At 40.7% G+C, this 21,805-nt stretch overlaps 1 protein-coding gene across 5 annotated transcripts in view; it reads left to right on the plus strand.

Moving 5' to 3' along the window:
* Window positions 1-21,805, plus strand: part of CPNE4 (copine 4) — a 514,588-nt gene that overhangs the window by 326,035 nt on the left and 166,748 nt on the right. For all 5 annotated transcript variants that reach the window (XM_035278318.3, XM_078354991.1, XM_035278321.3 and 2 more), the window contains one exon: window positions 11,580-11,759. In XM_035278318.3, the coding sequence (XP_035134209.1) occupies window positions 11,580-11,759 (180 nt within the window). The remainder of the gene's footprint in view (window positions 1-11,579; window positions 11,760-21,805) is intronic.

Consider the following 21,805-nt stretch of genomic DNA (forward strand, 5'->3'; position numbering starts at 1 on the left):
GGAGAGAAGCTGGTTGAGAGTGACATCAGAGAAGAATAGAGGGAGGGCCTATGGAAATTGTGCAAAGTGCCAAATGCATTCATAGGTGTCTTGTTTATTAATTTAATATAATAATAAATCCTGAGCAAACAGTATGTTGTTGGCACTTTACCAAGTATGGAGTATGAAGTCAACTTGCCCTACTTGTGTTTTACTTCTTTGCTCTTAGAGAAAATGCCTCTAAGACTTATAATAGAGATGTCTATTTTCTTAATGCTCAATGCAAGCATCTTAAAATGCCTTTGGCTGGATATTAATATATGTATTTCATGAGAGAGAAAGAGAGGGCTAAGTAAGTTTGGAAAATATTAGAAAACTTAACACATTTATTTGCCACAGAACTCTCTGATACCCTTTAAAATGTGTTCTGCATGATGAGTTATTAAGGAAAGGGTCTAGTGGGAAGCGTTCTCAAACCTTATAGGATTGCAGAACAATTTATTTTCTGGAGCTGCCTGTAGAGCTAGTGTTCATGAGACACACTTCAGGAAATACTGCTGTAAAGTATTAATCATCCCATTTAGAGGCCATCAACATCTGATGATGATGCTCTGCTATGTGAGCCCACCGACTCCATCTGGAAAGGTGTGAGGTCCTCTCTGACTGACGTTTGTGCAGTAGGGTTCCTGAGCTCTACTTCATTTCCTGGCGTGGCCTAGTTCCATAGGGTTGCTTTTTTAGGAAACTTTTTTTTTTAGATCTTGTTTCAGACGTTGTGAGGGATAGGCCTTACTGACAAAACCACAATGAAAGGCTGAATGTGTGTATGTGTATGTTTATGTTTAAACCTTGATGCTGAAGTGTTGCGCCCTAGACCTCGTAGGCACCATGTTCAAGAAGCTGTGAAGCAGTTTGGTGTGGTGAGATGAGAATTGCACCAGGAGTCAGGTGATGTAGCTGGGTTCATAGCTTCACTGCTACAGTATAGTTACAGAAATCTGAGAGTGTCTTTTTTCGGGGGGGGCGGGCTTAGGAAGGGACAGGGTTTCACTCTCATCACCTAGGCTGGAGTGCTACAGTGCGTTCATGGCTCACTGCAGCCTCAACTTCCTGGGCTCAGGTGATTCTTCCACCTCAGCCTCCTGAGTAGCTGGGACTACAAAAGTGTGCCACCATGCCTGGCTAATTTTCCATATCACATTTCTAGTAGAGACAAGGTCTTACTATTTGCCCAGGCTGGTCTTAAACTTCTGGGTTCAAGGAATCTGCCTGCCTTCCTCTCAAAGTACTGGGATTACAGGTGTGATCCTGGACTGAGAGTGTCATTTTAATATCTATGGACCTCAGTTTCCTTTACTAAAAATTAAACCATAGGAATAGATGAAGAATGACATATGTGTGACATAGGAGAGACTCCTACTTCTATATTCAAGGCGGGTAATGCTAAGTGATCATTTTTCTCCCTAAATTCAGAGACAGCTTCAGATATGTTCCCCATACCACATTTCCACCAATCCCTCAGAATTGAAAGACAGGATGAAACCCACCGCCATTCCCATCCTTAATGAATTCTAAGAATTTAAGATCCAAGGTTACTGCTATCAACAATATACATTTACAATCCTATCTTTTCCATTGTAAGAACAGAGTATTAGGAAGGGGTGAGTGCCTCCGGATTTACAACAGAGTGCCAAGGGAAAGAGCAGTGAGCATAAGGGTGATGGGCTCCTCCCTAACCAGTGGCATTTGGAGAAGGTCCACTTGGATCAGCGGACTAATTCACATCTTGGGCAATTGGGAATTGACTAAGAAGCAGGACAAATATTTATTATTTTAAAGGAGTTGGTGTGGAGGGGGAGTTGGAACCCAGGGAAGCTGATCCCAAGCTGCAGGGCAACCCCCATCACTTCACCCTGCCTTAGAACACCTGTCGTGAGGAGGGTTGAGGCAGGCCTCAGCAAGGCCACCTTCCCAATCTGCTGTCTGCTGAGCATGTCAGACTTGGGGTGCATATGCAGCATCCCACAGATGACTTTCTCTTCACTATTTTCAAACATCAATTAATAAGAAAACCAAGGCTCTCCATCCTTGGATGACCTCTCTGGAGGACTCCACAGCTGTGACAGAAATGAGATGGTGGGAACATCCTGTTAATAACCAACATCTGAGTGAAGTGAAAATTGCTTTACACTTGTATGGGATTAGTCTCCAAGCTTCTATAAACTGAGGATCTGACAGTCACTGCAACTTCGAGTGACTGCAATCCAACACCTTCCTGCTCCCAATCTTGGCAGGCTCTGCCTGCTTTTAGCAGACCGGTATGAATTTTGTGAGGCAGTTTCTAATTGCTTGATATTTATGTGCCAGCTTACAGCTGGAGTGGGGGGGTATAAGACGGTTGATTTAGGACTGAAAAGTGTCTTTTATGTCATAGAATCATATCTTGTCCTCTGGCCTAGAATATTTTGATTTCTCCTGAGCTCTTCTAGAGGGGCTTTAGCTAAGTGGAAGGAACTTGAAGAGCAAAATGTAACAAGAGGAGGAAGAAAACATTTGAAGATTGGGAAACACTGTGCTCAGTATAGTAGACATTCAACAGTCACACTGAAGAGACTTTTCAGGGTTTGTCATCCCAACGACGGTGTTTGGAGCACTGAGCATTCAGAATGGCCCTACTTGAAAAATTGCTATGGTTGTGGTACCTGAACAGATTCGTCTTCTTCAAGAAAAGTGCTATGTCAAGGGAAACAGCTTTAAGGGAAATTTCAAGTAGTTCCATCACTCAACAGCTGTGTGATCTTAGGCAAGTTAACCTTTTTGATTCTAAGTTTCCTCATGTGTAAAACGGTAAGTAGTAATATGTGGTTGTTGGAATGATTAAGTGGAATAAGGTATGTAAGGTTGTTCAAATAACGCTTGGTGCACACCTGTTGCTCAGCAAATGCTTCTTGTGATCCCTTGTTGAATAACATTGGGAACTATGGTGTTGTCGCTAATGGGAAGTTACCACAAGAATCACATGGATAACCGGTTTTTAGTTTTAAAAGCCCATAATTCATTAATCATGAACCACCAGAATGGACAAAGTTTCACCTGCCCTTGAGATTTAGAAGCTCTTCCAGGTTCTGTAATATCTGGAGACATTTTTAAGAGCATCAAGGAGCCAAAGTTTCAGTGGAAAAAGAGATATTCATGGAGGGACCCCTTTGAGATGTGTGGGCGAGGTTAAAGGAACCAGCAATAAATTGTGAGATGCCCTGGGACTAGCAATGATCGGAAGCTACTATTAGACAGAATTGGTGAGCAGGCAGAGGTGGCAGTGTTACTGGAACCCAGGGAGAGCTGGAGCTTTGCAGAAAAGGCAGCCAGGCAGAGGGTACACCATGGGTTCCTCCTGTCTTCCAGTCTCCTACTGGTGCTTCCCACTGGCTGAAAGAAGGCGAGCTGGCAAAGAAACCTGAATGAAACAATCCACATGTGGGCTGGTGTCCTGGGACACAGCAGAGCAGAGAGACCTGGGGATGTAAAGGAGAATGGATACCATATTCACTAACTCTTGTTTAACGAATAGGGAATGTGTCAGTTAATGGAGTGCTCGATTGGATAAAACATCCAAATAAGCCAACTTTCCCCATGATGTGATTATTTCTTTCACTCAGTCCTCATGTCCTGTAGTGACAGAAGCAGCAGTCAAATGGCAGCTTCCAAAGAAGCAAAAAAGTGTTAACATACAAAGTCTGATCCAGAGGCTGAGGTGTGGTATTCAGAGCAGATCACACAATAGTCCTGGTTCCTGGTCGTCATCCACTTTGCAGCTGAGCCATAACAGTTGGAATATAATATCATTGGTTCTAAAACTTAACTTTGCATTGGAATCACCTGGGTAGATTTTTAAATGGCTGATGCTTAGGTTCCCCCATGACCGCAGTTTTCAAATTAATTGGTTTGGAGATCCCCAGGTGGTTTCAATGCACGAAAAATTTGAGAATTACTAGTATATATGTTGACATCACCTGGGAATCTCCAGACCAATTAAATGTGTATCATACAGGATTTCACTAATCTACAGGGAGACAGAGCTGGCACAGGCTAGAGCAGTACTGTCCACATGGACAGTGACTAGCCCCTCAAGCTAAGTGGACTGGGGCAAAAGACAATGAGGCATAAAAACTGAGAAACCAGAAAACTGAGCCCCACAAACTGGGCACTCACACTGGGGAAAGGGAACAGCTATGGTGGACATGAGGCATTTGGCACTGGAAGACGTATCTGAGATCTATGCTTGTTTGGCAAACCAGGCAGGATTGGCTCAGCCTCTGTGTGGATGGAGCCAGTACATTGGAGGGACTGAAAAGGGCAACCAAGGAAGAGGAAGACCCAGATCACAACATTAGCGCTTGAGACCTCTCTGATGGTGCCTACAGGGTGATACTCACTTCTTTTACTTCTGAGCCACATTCCTGAGCAAAGTGATGCAACCCTGCTGTCTGCTTTGAATAGCATAAGTACCAGGCTATGTCTACTCATGAAAGAAAAGTCTAGCTCTAGGTCCTCCAGCATGTTCATCCCCCAGGGCTCCATAAACAGGACCCAGTGTGCACCAGAGGGCCTGTTACTTGAGAACCAGAATAAGTGCATGGCAGGAGGAAGGAGGGTTCAATGGATTGAGAGTGGGAGGAAGATGCTTGTCATGCTGGATCACTTGTTCAGTTTAATCTAGAGTGTTAGAAGGATTTATTGGTTGGTGGGTGAAGAGTGCTTTTTTGAAGATATATCCATTAAGTGGTGCTGCCAGTCTCAATGTTTCTTAAGAGAGGTAGGATGTTGTATTTGTTTGCTAGCATTGCCATAGCAAAGGACCACAAATGGGGTGGCTTAAACAACAGAAATGTATTCCTTCACAGTTCTGGAAAGTAGAAGTCCAAGATCAAGATGTCAGCATGTCGCAGGGTTGGTTGTCTCTGAGGTTACTAGAAAAAATTGCTTAACGCCCCCTCCTGGCTTTTGGTAGTTTTGCTGGAAATCTTTGGCATTTCTTGGCTGGTGATGAGGAACAAGAGATTTCGCTACTCTGATCTCTTCCTTTGTGTTCACATGGCATTCATGTCTGTGTTCATGTCTGTGTCAAAATTTCTACTTTTATAAGGACATTAGTCATATCAAATCAGGAGCCTACGATAGATACTTCAGTATGACCTTATCCTAACTTAATTCCTTCTGCCTCAATCCTATTTCCATATGAAGTCACATTCTTAGATGCTGGTATATGAATTTTGAGGGACAAAACTTACCTATAACAAATGATGGATATATAGTAGAAAGAGCATATATTCTAGAGTGAAAAAGACTAGATTTGAGTCTTACTTTTGCCACTACTTTTCTGATGCACAGTTTTATTTTATCATTTCCAACATTAGAATGATTTATTTAATAGGATCATTTGTAAAATGATAAATCAGTGTTGAAATAAACCATTACTTTATGTATCCCTAGGAAAGAAAAAATTGTTTCCTATTATACAATGGCATATCATCAATTATAATATGCACCCCAATTTAAAAGATATTCAAATTAAACAATGGTGTGTCATCAATTATAACATGCATCCCAATTTCAGAGATATTCCAATTAAACAATGGCATGTCATTAATTATAACATGCATTTCACTTTCAGAGATATTCCGATTCAACAATGGCATATCATTAGTTAAAACACGCATGCCAATCTCAAACATATCGAACTGTGGAATGAAAGTGTTTTAAAGTTGTTGAGGGTAAGGCTTGAAGAAGATAACACGCAAGTGCTTTCTGCCTGAGCAGAAAAGTTACCGTCACTGTCGGTCAACACGTGATTTGCCATCCATTTCAAGAAGGAATTTAATAATTTACTAGACAGGAGTCAGCTTCCACCCAAGTTGTTAAGGAGAAACAAAGGCTGTCAAAGACTCAGGCATATTTTAGTCCTAGAACTAGTGAGCAGGAACCCCTGGTCCATGTGACAGGTCAGCCAGACAGCCAGAAATGATGCAACCTCAGTATGTAGACATATCACACAGAAATGGCACAAGTCAATTCAAGTTTCCACATGTGACTCTTCACACAATCAGCAAACTGTTAAAGAGTTTTAATCCTATCAAAGCAGAAAAGCCATTTAAATTGAAAATTAAAACCATGTCTCATCAGCACCAACCTGTCTCTGTTGAGTGATTTTGAGACCCACAACTTGTTTGTCACAGCTACAGGGCAAGCCACTAACTCTGAGGCCAGTCACTTGAAATCAGCAGTCACAAGCAGCTGAAATCCTGAAATTGAATAATGCTATTTCTGGTGGCTTGGTGATTCATTTTATTATCTAACTTTCATGTGGTTTAATATGTTTCCTTAGAAATTATATGGTTTGAAAAATTGCCTGTAATAAATTCTTTATTTTTAAACATAAAGAAAATTAGCCATTCTTTATTCAGAGAAAATTAGTTTAAAATATTAGAGAAAATATTTAAATAATATCAGTTTGAAGGAATACCTAATTATAAGCCTGCCCTGAGGCCGTCTTGTCTCTTTCTGGCCTATGATGTATTCTTTACCAAGACCTATTACCCATGGGATGATAAGAGCCTGGATTTCTCCAGGAAACCTTAGAGCATTCAGTGACTGGCAATAATCTGGGCTCCTGCCTTCACCTCCTTGCCACTGGAAGCATCACACAATTTAGCTCTCACCTCTCCTGCAACTTTGCCTGTGGCAGTTCCAGCCCTTGGAAGTCCCACAGAATAGATGGCCATTGCACAAATAGTCTTGAATTGTTTGTTGATGACAATTGACCTTGTCCCCCACACAATCCAATTTCTATGGACAGTATTCAGGGGCCCCACTGCATCTTGAATATGTTCAGTGCATAAACCAGATCTCCAGAGACACAACTGCAGTCTCAATCATTGACTCCCTAGTGGTTTCACATTATATGTTGGTTGTCTGGCTGATGCATTACTTTCAGCAACAGGATTTATGAAAAAAAAAAAGCTTCAAATTTACATAACTATGTAGCATAGAGGTAAAACATGCAGACTCTGGAGCTTAACTACATCGGTTCACATCCCACCTCTGCTCCCTGCAAGTTGTATAAAATTGGAAAAGTTATGGGGGTCTCTGTATCTCCCACTAAGAGGGAATAATAACAGTACCTACCTCATAGTGTTACCATAAGAATGAAAAGAGAGTGCTTGTCAAAAGATTTGAAAAGCTACTTCATCAAAGAAGATACACAGGTGGCAAGTAAGTGTACAAAAAGAGCCTCAGCATCATTAGTTTTAGGAAAATGAAAATTGAAACCACAATGAGAGACCACACCTACTAGAACTTAAAAAGTTAAACAAAATACTCTTTTACTCCTACGTATTTACCCCAAAGGAGAGGAAATACATTCCCACACAAGGGCTTGTACATGAATATATCATGCAGTTTTATATGTAATAGCCAAAAACTATAAACAATTCAAATGTCCATCAGTAATTGACTGGGGACAATAAAAGGATAAACCACTGATACAACTACATGAATAAATATGAAAATAGTTATGTGAAAGAATAAAGACCATAGATTGTATAATATACATTTATATAACATTATGAAGAATACAAACTAGACTATAGTTTCAGAAAGCTGATTAGTAGTTTATTGGGAATGGAAGAGGGAAGGTTGAGAGCATGAGGTAACACAGAGTGTAAGGAAACTTTGGGTGCATAGATAGGCTCACTCTCTTGATTGTGGTGGTGTTTTCACAAATATACACGTCAGAACATATTGAATTACACACTTTAAATAGATGTGGTTTGTTATATGCCAATTGTGCCTTAATAATTCTGTTTTTTAAAATGAGCACCACGATACAGCAGGCCTTCCAAAAGTGTTAGTTGTTACTGACTTTATGATAGGCTAAAAATGTTTTAGATGATATTTTTTAAAAGCTTCTCATCAGAAGCAATAGTCAATGATTGACTCTCACCATCACACTGTAATCCAGCTGCCTTTTTCCTTTCCTTCTAAGGATGCTCATGAATTGAGGAAAGTAGTCCGGACTTTTAGGTCAGAAGGCATGAGTTCAAGTGCCCACTCTGACGTTCAGTACCTTGTGCTGATATTTAGCTTTGACTTTTATCATTTGTAAAATAGTATACATCTACATCACATGATTGCTATAAGAATCAAATTTTAAAAATGGATGTGAGCATGTTCTGTAAACTATAAAGCAATGTGAATATATCCGTCATTACAACTGGGGAAGAGATAAGATAAGCATTCACATTTTGCAGACTGGATAAAAGAGGATAAGCAAGATTAAAATAAAACTTGACCTCACACGAGAGCACAAGCTAGACCCTACATCTCCTCATTTCCCCTAGATGGAAATTCTCTACAACATTTTTTTTAAAAGTAGATATCTGGGTCCTACCCTATAGTGATGAAATCAGAATCACCTGGGGTTAGGAAACAGGAATCTGAATTTTAAAGAAAGTTCTCCCAGTTGATTAGGATCCAGCTGATCATTCCACCGGTAAGCAAATGATGTTTTGGAAAAAACTGTCTTGACCCTAATGCCTCTCAATGAGAAACAAACAATCCTAGGCCCTCTTGCTCATGTGAAACCTGGATTTAGCCACCAGAAAAAATAATTTTCCATAATAACTGGAAATGCAAAATATTCTAAAACATCTTTTGAATATGCATTTATTATTGCAAGCACTTCCCTTATCATCATTTTCCTGAGCAGTTATATTCAGGATTCTTACTGGCTTTCTGATTATCCTTGGAAATTATCTGTCTTGCTAATGCAAATATTTATCACTTAATGTCTTTCCATCTTGTCATTTCCCTCAAAAAACCAAGTCTCTCAGTGCTGGCAGCTTACCTTGCATAGTGTGTCTGAGGTGTGTGGCTTGATGCCAACATGACTTTATATCTATAAGAGAATGCCATTGGAAAATCAAGAAGTGAGAAGAAAAGTACCAGATTTGGTGCACATCACTTATTTGTGCTCTTTGGGGTGGTGAAAGGAGAATAACAAAGACTAGAGTTTCCATCACCTGTCTTCTATCATCTAACCCTACTCAGCACTCCCTTCCAACATGGAGTGAAGGTGCCTTTTCTGTGTCTTGAGGATGTCAAACTCACCCACAACATACTTCTTGGGGGTTATTTCCAAATCCTCTATCAGAAGATACAAAATGAATGTAATTAAACCTCTTATCATATGGTTCATTATTCCATGAATTTGGACCAGATGTTGCAAAAATGCCTCTAGGGGCCAGGCAGAGAAGTTCAATGAGGAAGAAGGGCCTGGAAGTTGCTGTGAGAAGCAAAGAGTAAATGCTTTGTCTGGATGGAATAGTCTCCAATTGTTGCCACGAAGAAATGTGGCCCACGGTTGCCAGATATCCCAATTGTTTTCTAAAGGAAGGCTAATAAAAAAGCCACCTTATTAAGTGGGAAAATGCAGGGAAAAACACTTTGGGTAGGACAAATAAAATACCTTCAAGTCGGCTTACGCTTGCAGACTGCCAGTCTGTGATCTTGAATTTCCGTTACTCAAAACTATTATCCCTGAACAACAGAAAAAATTATGCTGATAGAGTGAATTCTTGTACCTGTACAATCATCCAGTGGCATAATCAGTCTCATCGCCCTCTGAATAAACATTGCATAAGAATATAAAATTTAGCTCAAATGGAAGCTGGGTCTTCCTTGTGAAGCTGGAACAGTCAGATAACCATTGGTGTGAACAATAACTTGTGAACTTTTAATCAGCAATGGGCTGGAGATTGGTTTTCTGTATACCTATTTATTGGACAGGGACATAATCAGAATGACAATCTTTTCCTTCCAACCCATATTTTCCATCCAACCAGTAATGGCAGGCAGTGTTCCTTAAAGGACTTTTTTCTCTCGCACATATCCCTGCATAGGAAGGGCTAGGGCTGGAGACAAAGCACTGAAATGAAGAATGTCAGGTGACTAGAACAAATATCAAATTTTCTTTGCTAGGTAACGTAGACACGCATAATATGGTTAAGAACTGCTCTCCCTTTATTGAGAGACTGTTTTCCTTTACTCATATGAAAGTGAGGTAAATGTTTTTCATCGTTTGTGCTAAAAAATATCAGAAAGCATCCAATAAACCATGTTTCTATTTGAAAGCTGACAGTATATAGAGGCTCCAGTTGATTTGTAAAATAGGAAGGATGAGTATCTCCAGTACAGAGAAGCTATAGAATCTTAGGCTAGCTGTAACTTAGTCTTGAAAGGCTTCACAGAATATAAATGGTTTTGTATATTTTTACTTGTGACAAGTATATAGGAAAAGAAGCTTAGTTATAAGGATCCTAGCAGAAAACAAATGGCATACCGAGACAGTTTAACCTAAAGGGCTAAACTCTTTACAGGGAAATGGGCAGGGTTAGAAGAGCCAACAAAGAAAGTGAGGCATCCGGGACATCAGAGATAACAACAACAGGAAGCCATTACTACTCCTCAATGTGCAGGGTCAAGAGAGAGGGACTGTGTTACCAAATCCCAGCAAAAGCTCCCTGTGCAGAAGGAAGTCTGCTAGCACAGTGTGTGTGGGTAGAGACCTGCCTGCACCTCTCTGTTCCCTCATTCTCTGATCTCCTGCCAAGTTCTCCATTTGGCTGACTCCAACCAGAACCCAGAGCGTAAGGGTGCCAGGAAAATCAATCTATGACATCAGCTTCACATGTCACAGAATAGTGCAGAAAATGTCAGAGATGTATAAATATCTGAGAGAGGGGGACAACTGAAAAACTATTATCACGGAAGACAAAGGAAATCATAGCTCATTGAATGTTAGAGCAGAAAGGAACTTTTTATTCTCTAATCTAATCTTTCATGGGTTGATGAGAAAACTGAGGCCCAGGGAATTGAAATGAATGGGTGAACACTATACACTTAATAAAGGGCATGCTTGAGATGAAAGGCAGTTATCATCTTATCTATTCTCACGGTTTTTCTACTTCATTATGCTGGATATCATGGTGAGGAAACTCAGGGTAGAGTTGCCTAAAATGAGACACCTACATAGCAGTTTCTCCATTACTGTGCCCATCAAACATCACTAATCAATTACAGATTTCTTTCCTCCTGAGCCTAGATGTGACCTCAGGCACATTAGGCAGGGCAAGGTTGAATCAATCATGAAATGCATCAATCAATCATTTATGCACCTGCATAAATCCAGTGTACTCAAAATTTTTTACTGTGCATAATGTTCACCCACTCATTTCAATTCCCTGGACCTCAGTTTTCTCATCAACAACATGACACAATAATATAATGATACAATTTTGTATAATACAAACTCATACAATGAGCTCTAAATCTTCAAGTTATTTACATGTCTAATATTATTTTCTTCCCTAAAACTCAACTCATTCTCTGAAGATATTGCCTGTCCTTTGCACTTTCAGACTGCCTACCTGATGACTTGGTGGGGAACATTTATGGTTGGGAAGAAGAGAAGCGGCCTGAGGTGAATTTGCTTGAAGGGTAATAATCGAAAAAAGTTCTAATCTCTTTCTCTCTCCTTGCAGGTTGACAGGACTGAGGTGATTCGCACCTGCATAAACCCAGTGTACTCGAAACTGTTTACTGTGGACTTTTACTTTGAGGAGGTTCAGCGCCTGCGGTTTGAAGTCCATGACATCAGCAGCAACCACAATGGGCTGAAGGAGGCCGACTTCCTTGGTGGCATGGAGTGCACACTTGGCCAGGTAGGTCAACAGACATCCCTTCCTTTTCCTTGACACCTTAGGGCCTTTCTTCCTTCCCCTTTGCCCTCTCTCCCCTTATCTAATTCTTGCTTTTTCCTGTTGATTGTATTTTCTTTAACATGTAGCGTTTTATGACTTCCCAGGTGGTATCATATCCATTATGTTTATGTAGAGATGATTCTGCAAGTCTGTACAATTTCTTACTTTGAAAAATTGGTAATTTTCTCTTCTTGATTCCCCCACTGTGTCAGTCATTTATTCAGCAGCTATTATTGAGCACGTATGTGTCCGGCTCTATGCTCTGTTCATGTGTTTGCTATAGGCTTATCCTGTTCCATTATAAATTTCCATCTCCAACTCAGCTGTGAGAACCCCCATGCAGAAAGTATTTCTCATTCACATTTACTCCACATCTCTGGTACCAAAAATAGCCCAAGGCAGGGGCTAAATAGATGAATAAAGCTCTTCATTCTCCCAATAATAATGTGAAATAAGTATCACTATTATATCCATTTTATCAGTGGGAAAACTGAGACTCAGAGAGGTTAAGTGGTTTGATGAAGACTCCACCCTAATAAGTGGCAGTGTTAGGACCCTACTAGGCCTTCCTGGCTCTAAACTTCATCGTTTTGCTTCTATAATACCTTTCCTTTTTTCCTTCCCTTTCTGTTGTCTACAGAAATGTGGTGAGTCTAAATGAACAACAACAAAAATAAAATAAAATAAAATAAACAGTCCCTGTGCCTGGATAGTGGATAATCTTACTGGAGAAGACATAGTAATATGCACTTCAAATAGAGCAGTTAATTACAAAATACCCTGGGCTTTCTATATAAGGTGATGGACCCTCAAGGAAGAGAGAGCTTCTCTCTACTGGGTGGAGTCAAAGAAGGCACTGTGGGACCAAACTCTGAAAAACACATGGTCTAGGGATTGCAGAAGAAAGAGGAGGGGGCCTTTCAAGTAAGAAAGCAATATGAGCAACTCATAGGGTCAGAACAAATGCGGAGGGGTATGGAGCTGGAAGAGACCATTCTCCCTGACTGAGTCAAGGTCAGGTGCTCATTTACTGTGAAACTGATGAAGTTTAAACTTCAGATCCTGTCTCTCATGTGGGCCCCTTCCAAGGCTCTGTGTCACATTTTTATTTTTTACTTTTTTCTCAAAGAGAGATTTCAAATTATATGTCTAAGACTCACAAAACCTAGGTTCACCTCCTGTCAAGGTAAGGGTCAGGTTTAAGGATTTGTCAGGAAGAGTCTACCTGACAAAGAGATGGCAAGCATTGTGCTTACCTTGTTTCATGCCACTTATCACTAAAATAAATTTCTCCCAGTGAGCACTAAGAGACAAAATAGACAGTGTCCTCAGTTACCCTTTTCCAGAAAATACAGTGATAAATTTTCTTATTCATTTAATGAAAGTCAAAAGCCCAATATTGAAATACAGTGGAGGGAAGGCAGAGAGAGAATCTGAAATATTCTCCATTAATGTATGTTCTCTAATGACTTTTGAAAAGTTGATGGCAGATAGTTCTAGGATCTTGCCAGATGCAATGTCCAGTAAGTAGGTATTAAATGAATGAATACACTGTGGATTTAAGACAAAATCCTGTTTCTACTTAAAATTGATTAAAATGGCATATTTTATAGATATGTGAGCCATGTGAAGATTCTCCCTTAAACAATGGGCATCCCTCCTGTACATAAATGTCATATTCTGTCACAAGAAATAAAGGTAGATCCATGTGGGAATCCATATGGACAAAAGGTCTTTTTTTTCTGGTCCGAAGCTTTAATAATTTTGTCTATTTGAATGACCCTCAAACCTATATCTTTAGTCTCTCACAATGCTTGTCTTTTAAAAGCCAGTAAGTCCTTAACCCTCTACCTTGCAAGTAAGACAGGCATTGTGCTAGGTGCCAGTGACACCTTGGTGAGCCAAAAACATAGTCCTTTCCTTCTAACAGCAGTTTAGTTGGGGATAAAGATGGAATGAAAATAATTACACAACAGTTAATTAAATGGCAACCATTATAAGCTTTGTTACAGAGAAGTGCAGAATAAGAGAGCAAGCATTGGGAGACTGCCATCAGGTGGAGAGGGATCAAAGAAGGCTTTCTAAAAGAAGTGACATTTACACTGACTCGAAGAGAGAATGAGAGTGCCTCAGGTGAGAAGAAAGAGGAAACACATTCTCAGCAGATGGGAACATTATACACAAAGCCTCTGCATTCAGGAAGGAGAGTGGCATATGGTGTAGAGAATCTTCATTTAGTTTTTCCAAGAAGGCAACTCTGAGGTAGGAAGTCAAGGGAGGTGAAGGAAACACCACAGTGGAGAGAAAAAGTGAGACAGAAGAAGGAGTCTACAAAGGAAAGTGGCCGGGTAGCTACACCATAGGTACCTGGAGCTTAATTCTGCTGGGAAATTCTGAGAGCAGTGTAATGCAAACATTAGAGATATTTCATCCTAGGGATGAGGGAATTGGGACATTTGTACACCCCGTGTGTATATACTCACATCAGTTGTTAAGAACCATTCCTAAGGTGGGAACGAACATTAATCCTCTGATATTTCTGGCCTACTGTGCAGGTAGCAAATTTCAAATATCACAAAGAGCTCACAAGCAAAGAAATACAGATGCAGGAGGTCGAAGTCAGTGATAGGCACTCAAATCACAAGGCCTGGGAATATGAGCGGGGTGCTGACAGCCTCTGTGGATTGCCTATTTAATACCCTATCACCCACTCTTTTAGCTGTTGACCCCGATCACTTTCTGATCATTTTATATCATGTAGCCATGTAGAAAAGAGCCCTATCCATATCTTAAGAGTGAATCCTGAGTAATTTCAGCTAATCACATGAATCTCATCCCCCACTTGCAAGAGTTTGGTTTAGAGGTAGGCATGTGTCCAGTAAGACCTGTGGATTTTTCTTGGAAAGGTTTCCTAACCTAAAATAAGAGACACGCATGAAGAAACAGTTCCTCTTTTCCTGTGATTCCTGGAATCATAACAGCCATCTTGCAGCAAGGCTGAGGATGAGAGCGACCCTTAGGGGAGGTCAGAGCCAAAAGAGGTGAAGCTTGGGGCTAACTAACATTCTTTACCTGGGACCCACTCTATCTATGGATGCCTTATTATGGGAGAATAAAATGTCCTGTCATTGAAGCTCTTTGGGATGGGATTTTTTATTCTTTGAACTAAAATAATCATGATTGATATAGCACATATGAGGAACTAAAAAGAAGATAAGGCTGGCTGGAGTGGGGTGAACAAAGGGAAACTAGGGGGTTGTGTTGGATGAATTTTCTTAATCTCTCAAAAGAAGGAATGTGTAGAAGTGAGCACTGAGAATGCAGTTACAAATAGTCCTTTCAAGATGTTTTTGATACTTTTGAAAGAACTTATATACTGATTATTTCATTTGACCCTCTTGACAGTATAGAAGGACGGAAGTCATTATGTACATTTTATAGTTGAGAAAACTGAAGATCGGAAAGATTTAATGTCTTGACAGAGCCCAAAGCAGAAGTCAGGAGCTTCAGATTCTTAATCCAGAGCTTTCTTTGGCATGGCCTAGGGAAGGATAATGAGCGGAGGCTACCTGTTCTAGAACTCTGGAGATCGTGGCCTAGATGAAGCAATGAGCAGCAGGTGACTTGTTCAGTGTGGCTCTAAACCATGTTTCCCAAGTTGTGCTGATCCACTTTCAGGTGGCATGCTGGCCTTTCTGGATATCTTGCATGTTGATTGGCACCCACCCTCTTATATTGTCAGCCATGTAATTGGTGGGCTTAGCCTTTCCCATGCTTGTGGGGTGGGCACTAATTGGCTTAAATGACTCAGAGTATTATATTTGTCTGGCCACAGTGATTGGTTGAAGGAAAGTCATGGTGACTTTTTTAACACTGTAAGTTTCAGACATTCATTTATTTCTTATGTTAATGGCATAGCAATTGCATGCCAAGCTTTCATAACAAGATTTTAGCAAGTACCCTGGATATGCCGAGTTTATTTGTGCTAGATGCTGGAGACACAGAGAAGAAAAAGAAAGACAGAGGCCCTGCCTGCCTCAGAAAAGCTTTTAATTATCTGAGAGACACAGACTGGTAAATAAGTAATCAGAATGCATATTACTAAGCACTACAATAGAAATATGTTCCAGAAGCTGTAGGGGAAAAGACCTCTCCCTAAAGCAAAGCAGGGGAATCTCACAAGAAAGGTGACTCTGTACCTAAATCCCTAAGGATAGTAGGAATTCACCAACAGAGAAAAGAAATAAGGACTCTTGGGACAAAATGACTGGTACATGAAAAGACACAGCAGCACAAAGGGAGTGACAGAGAACTCCTAAGTGAATCAGCATGGCTGAGCAGTCAAGTGAGGATGTGAAAAGGGTAGAGGATGCCAGACGGAAAAGAAACGGCCTGGTCCTGATGGTTTTAAGTGCTTTCCTCTAAACTCTGGAGAGCCTGGACTTGAAGCATTAAGGTCCTAGTAACTGGGGGAAGGACAAGATTGGATGTGTGTATTAGAAAGATCACTTCAGCTGGGCTTGGTGGCTCACGCCTGTAATCCCAGCTTTGTAGGAGCCCGAGGCAGGCAGATCACAAGGTCAAGAGTTTGAGACCAGCCTGGCCAACATAGTGAAACCCCGGCTGTACTAAAAATACAAAAAAATTAGCTGGGCATGGTGGCCATGGTGGCAGGCATCTGTTGTCCCAGCTACTTGGGAAGGTGAGGCAGGGGAATTGCTTGAACCCAGGAGGTGGAGGTTGCAGTGAGTTGAGATTGTGCTACTGCACTCTAGCCCGGGTGACAGTGCGATACTCCATTTAAAAAAAAACCACTTTGGCATTCCATAAAGGGTGGATGGCAGGGAAACCAATTAGGATACTAGTGCAATCGCAGGAAGGAAATGCAGATGGCTGTAGTTATGGAAACTAAAAAAAGGGGCCCAGAAGAAAGCCTGTTGAAGAGCAGAATCAACAAGCCTTGGGAATGAGGTGAGGGAGGAAGACTTTGCAGGTGTCTGACTTAGGTAACTGGGAGAGCGATTTGTCTGTCTTTAAGGGGAAATCAATCATGCCCAGGAGTGGGGTGAGGAATGTAACATGATGCTGACCTGTTAACTGCAGATGTCTGTGGAGAACTCAGAGGAGCTTGACAATTGGCAGCTGACACAGAATAGACGATAATTGGCAGCTGATATAGAATAGACGATATAGATTTGGGAGCTTAATTCCTATAGGTGAGAGCTGCTAATGTTAGACTAGATGAGATTCTTCGAAGAGGCTGTTTTATCTTTATTTTTGAAAGAAAATTTTTTGAACATGCCATATAAATAATTTACACATGCCAAATAAACAAATAATAAAGGATTAAAAACATCAAGGCATATGTAAGGGCATCTCTTTCCATTATCTTTCAGATAAAAGTATGAACTTGATATTGTCTTTTAAAAAAATCTCTGTTGAGTGTTTTTTACATGTGGAGCGATATGCCAGACAAATGCATCTGTACCAAGAGATTTGTGAAGGATGGGAAGAACTCCTTTACCCTTCATGGGTTCATAGGTTGTGACACTTTGGTGTGAATGAGAGTTTTGCTCTTTCTGCTAAATTGCTCCTCTCCAGTATGATCAAGCAAACAGAAAAAAAAAAAAAAAAAATCAGCATTTTCCTTCTTTAAAACTCCAGAGTTAAAAGAAGATTCCTTTTCCTGTGTTCTGCTTAGATAGGCAGGGAATGGCTAGATGCAAATGTTAGCCACCCTCAGACAGGGCAGGGTCAGAGTCTGAGGCACTGTTTCATAGTGCTCATGAGCACATGGTATGGGGCCTGATGGTCTGGGGTCAAATCCCAGCTCAGCTGCTCTCAACTTGTTTGTCGAGAGGAAAATTACTGCAGTCACTTAAACCTCGGTTTCTTCATTTGAAAAATGAGAATAATCATAGTGCTGACTTCAAGAAATATTACAGGATCAAGTAAAATTATGCACATAAGGCTGGGCACGGTGGCTCACGCCTGTAATCCCAGCACTTTGGGAGGCCAGGGCAGGCAGATCACGAGGTCAAGAGATGGAGACCATCCTGGCCAACATGGTGAAAACCTGTTTCTACTAAAAATACAAAAATTAGCTTGGCGTGGTGGCACACACCTGTAGTCCCAGCTACTCAGGAGGCTGAGGCAGGAGAATCGCTTGAATCTGGAAGGCTGAGGTTGCAGTGAGCCAAGATCATCCCATTGTACTCCAGCCTGACAACAGAGCAAGACTCCATCTCAAAAAAAAAAGGAATAATTCACAAATGCACATAAAGTCATAAAGTGCTTAACAGAGTCCCTGGTATGGAGGAAGTACTCGGGATGGGGAAGCTGTTATTAACGTGGCATGAATCTAGGAAATGATGGGAAAAGGCAATGCTTATAGAGACCAACATTGTTTTCAGAACAAAGGGGGAAACATAAAGGGTATAAACATTGTGAGAGAGCACCTATGTCCTGGGCAATTATAATAGTCCAACTGAACTTACATTGCCTCAGGTTTGTGAAATATTTCACTTAGTTGAAGAATTTTGAATATTGTGTGTGTGAACACAGGCATGTGTATTTATTCTGATACTATTTTTAAGTAAAAATTGTTTTAAATTAGGTCTCTAATTTAAGTAATTTGGACAGTTACTATAATTTGGGGCTTAACAGTGGCAACACAGGGATTGCCACAGTTCAGGCCCTAAAGGATAAAGTGACTTCTCCAAAGCCATGCAGGAAGTTACACACATTCAGAGTCTGTGTCCTGAAGGCTTCTGTAGTACTCACTGTCTGGCTGAGTTTGCCACGTTCTCACTCTGCCTTGTGAAACAGCAGGATTCCTGGCCTTTAGGAAAGGAAAATAGCAGCTTTAAGCATGCTAGAAACTGGCATTGGTCATGAAGTTGAGTACAAGCACAGCAAGTGATTTCACGCTGAGCAAAAATGCCAAATAAAGCAAACGACGGCTCAGGTCCTCAGGGAAACTCAAGGCAGAATTGACCAATCTTGACAGATGGATGAGGGGGATGCATCAGGAGGACATAGGGTGCTCAGAAGCTGCTTTCTTTTGGGTACATTTGGAGACCTTCCTTTGATTTCTGTTGCCCAAAAGAAATCAAAGAGCTAAGCTGCTCTTCTGCTCCATCCAATAGTGGGTATGCCAAAGAGAGATGTGATCTTTCACTGCTTAGAACAGCAAGCTGACCTTCTTTCATGTGATGCCTTTATTTTCTCTTTCACTGCTTATTAACTCATTCATTCATCCTCATGTTTTCCCACTTCATGCACCAAAGACAGTGAAACTGAGTCATAAATAAGAAAAATAATTTTTAAAACATTGTTTTAACTCCAGGCGCTTTTATTAGTAGGCCCTGGGTGATGTGGTTGCTATACTGCACTTAATTTAATCAGCACATCTCTGGGAGGTAGGTACTACCATTATCACCATGTTACAGCTGAGGAAACTGAGACTGAGTAAAGCTAGGTAAGTTATCCAAGGTCACACAGCAAGATGTCAATCTCCTTAGCTCCAAAGCTTTTTATGATCTTTTCCATCTATTCTTATAGCTTGCCACTAACTAGTATAAATGGCCAAGTAGCATCTATGAATGCAAAGCCACGTTGGAGCTGACCTGGCTAGTTTTTAGGGTCTTGTTTCAAGTTTATTTGTCTTAACACAGAGCTGATAGAGACAGACTAGGAAACCCTTTGCAGAAAAATAAGCTTGGTCATTTTCCCTCTGGATTTGTCTACTGAATTTACTTTAAATATGATATAGTTTCTTAAAATATGTCAATGCATCAACCCCCAAAAACCAGAATCTTATAAATTCAGCGCCCAAAAAGTACATTGCTCTGGCCTTCCTTTCACTTTCAACCATGATTGAAAGATCACTTATCAAAATTTAGTGGTTGCACGTGGGTTTCATCATTGCTTTTCTTGTAGGTATTTTTTCTTCTTAGTGGCTTGGAGGACAGTTCCAACTGTATGAAGTCATTTTTTCCTCATTGTTGTGTGGCTGTTCTTCAGTGTATTTCTTCCCCAAAAGTTTAGAGGACATCTGGTAAATCCAAGAACTTCCTGCTTTCTGTCATCATAAGTGAAGCAGAAAAATTCGTGACACCTTGAAAAAGTCTCAGGCTGTCAGGAGTCCTCTGATCCCTATTCATGAGAGAGATTATATACCATCTTCCCTCAGGGCAGTGGTTCTCAAACTTGAGCGTGTGGCAGAATCACCAGGAGGTGTATTAAAATACACATTTCCAGGTCTCACCCCGAAAGTTACAATTCAAAAGATCTAGTGAGAGATTCAGTAATCTGCATTTTCTAAGTTCCCAGGTGATGCTTATTCTGCAGGTCCAGCCATCACACTTTGAGAAGCCCTGCCTCAATGTCTCATGTAAGAGGATGCTAATGAGTCTTGGACACTATGTCACTAGTTTCAATAAGAAAGGAACCAATGTTTTGGGTAATTATCTAGAAAAATTAAATAGGACACAGAAAACATCTGGTGACCAGAAAAAAAAATGCTTTGTAAAATTTACAGTACGAAAAAGGCATACAGCTTGCAATTTATGCTCTTGGTAAAGATTTTCAGCACCGAAGTTTTTTCTCCTATTCATTAAAAGCAGTTAAATGGACCTATTCACCATTGGTTTCCTTCCTGACATAAGTGAATGTTATGATTATGTCAGCCACAGTGGTCCCTGAAAGAGTGGGCAGACCACAAGCTGTTGATCAATGGGTATTAGGTTTAGCGTTGGGCTGAGCCTGATTACTGAACCCTGGCTGTTACCATCATGCTGAGGGTGCCATCCAAACTCACTGTGATGCCCACAGCAAGATTCCACAGGTTAGCATTTTGTTGCACAACATCTAATATCCTCCTGGTATAAAACTGATGACCTGGGAGGTCAAATTTACACATTACAGCAGGCAAGTCATTCTCCTTCTGCTTCTCACGTGAAAAGCTTGCCCTTACTTTGCAGAATTACTGCAAGTGGAAGCCAAGTGAGTGATGAATTATGTCATAAGTAATCACATCACTTCAGCTCCCATGGACTAGCTAAGAAACCCCGGGAAGTAGTGCTGTTTTTTTTAGTGCTGTCTGTTCTGCTCATAGGCAGCTGGGATTGAAATAGGGTGGTTGTGGGTGAGAAAGGCCCCGGTTCTACAGGAAGAATATAATTGATTCTTGCTCTTTTCTTCTAACTTCTAAACAGGCAAGGAATCATAACTTTAGATCCTAGAAACATCCCTCTGCTTTCTCTGGAGTCTTCCTTTTATACTTTTAAATCTTCTTTAGTGTCCTGGACTGGAGGCATGAGTCCTGTCTTGATCTGCCATCAACTCTCTATATGGCCTTGGGCAGTTTGCTCAACTTTTCTTTGATGTAGTGACCACATCTATAAAAAAAAAGGTTTTGCACTGATTCATCTCTAAGTTCCTTCCAGTTCTAATAGTCAATGATTCTCATTCATCTCTTTTCTTTTTTTGTTTTTGCAATTCAGCATCTCTCCCTGCATCTCTCCCCCTTCCACTACCCTTTCTCATCTCATCTCATTAGCATGAGGTATTTACCTCACGCAAAGTCATAGATGTCATTCAGTCATAGATGGTATCATTCTACCTACCTGGTATCCCCCAGGAAGGCAACTCTATTTAATTTCAAAGATAGTTTTAAAAGATAACTTAAGGAACATCACTGGAACTGAAAACGAGGCTCTGAGATTCCTGTAAAGTCTAGACTCTTTATTTCAAACATTATTTGGGAAAGAGAATAGTTTTAAATCAACCTAATAAAGTTGTGGGAGAGGAAAACAATAACTGTTTGGTTTACAAAAGCATTCCCACGAGCCTTGGTTTCAGATTGAAGGACAAAATGAGGCCGGGTATGAATTAGCTTTGTTTTGCATAGAACATGAGCCATTCAGGGCTCTTCCCGTGTGAGCGCAGGTCAGCAAAGGTGCATGTTCCTGGGCCTGATCGCCAGGTAAGGCCCAGGTGGGCTG

The sequence above is a fragment of the Callithrix jacchus genome, chromosome 17, assembly GCF_049354715.1.
Source record: "Callithrix jacchus isolate 240 chromosome 17, calJac240_pri, whole genome shotgun sequence".
NCBI lineage: Eukaryota > Metazoa > Chordata > Mammalia > Primates > Cebidae > Callithrix > Callithrix jacchus.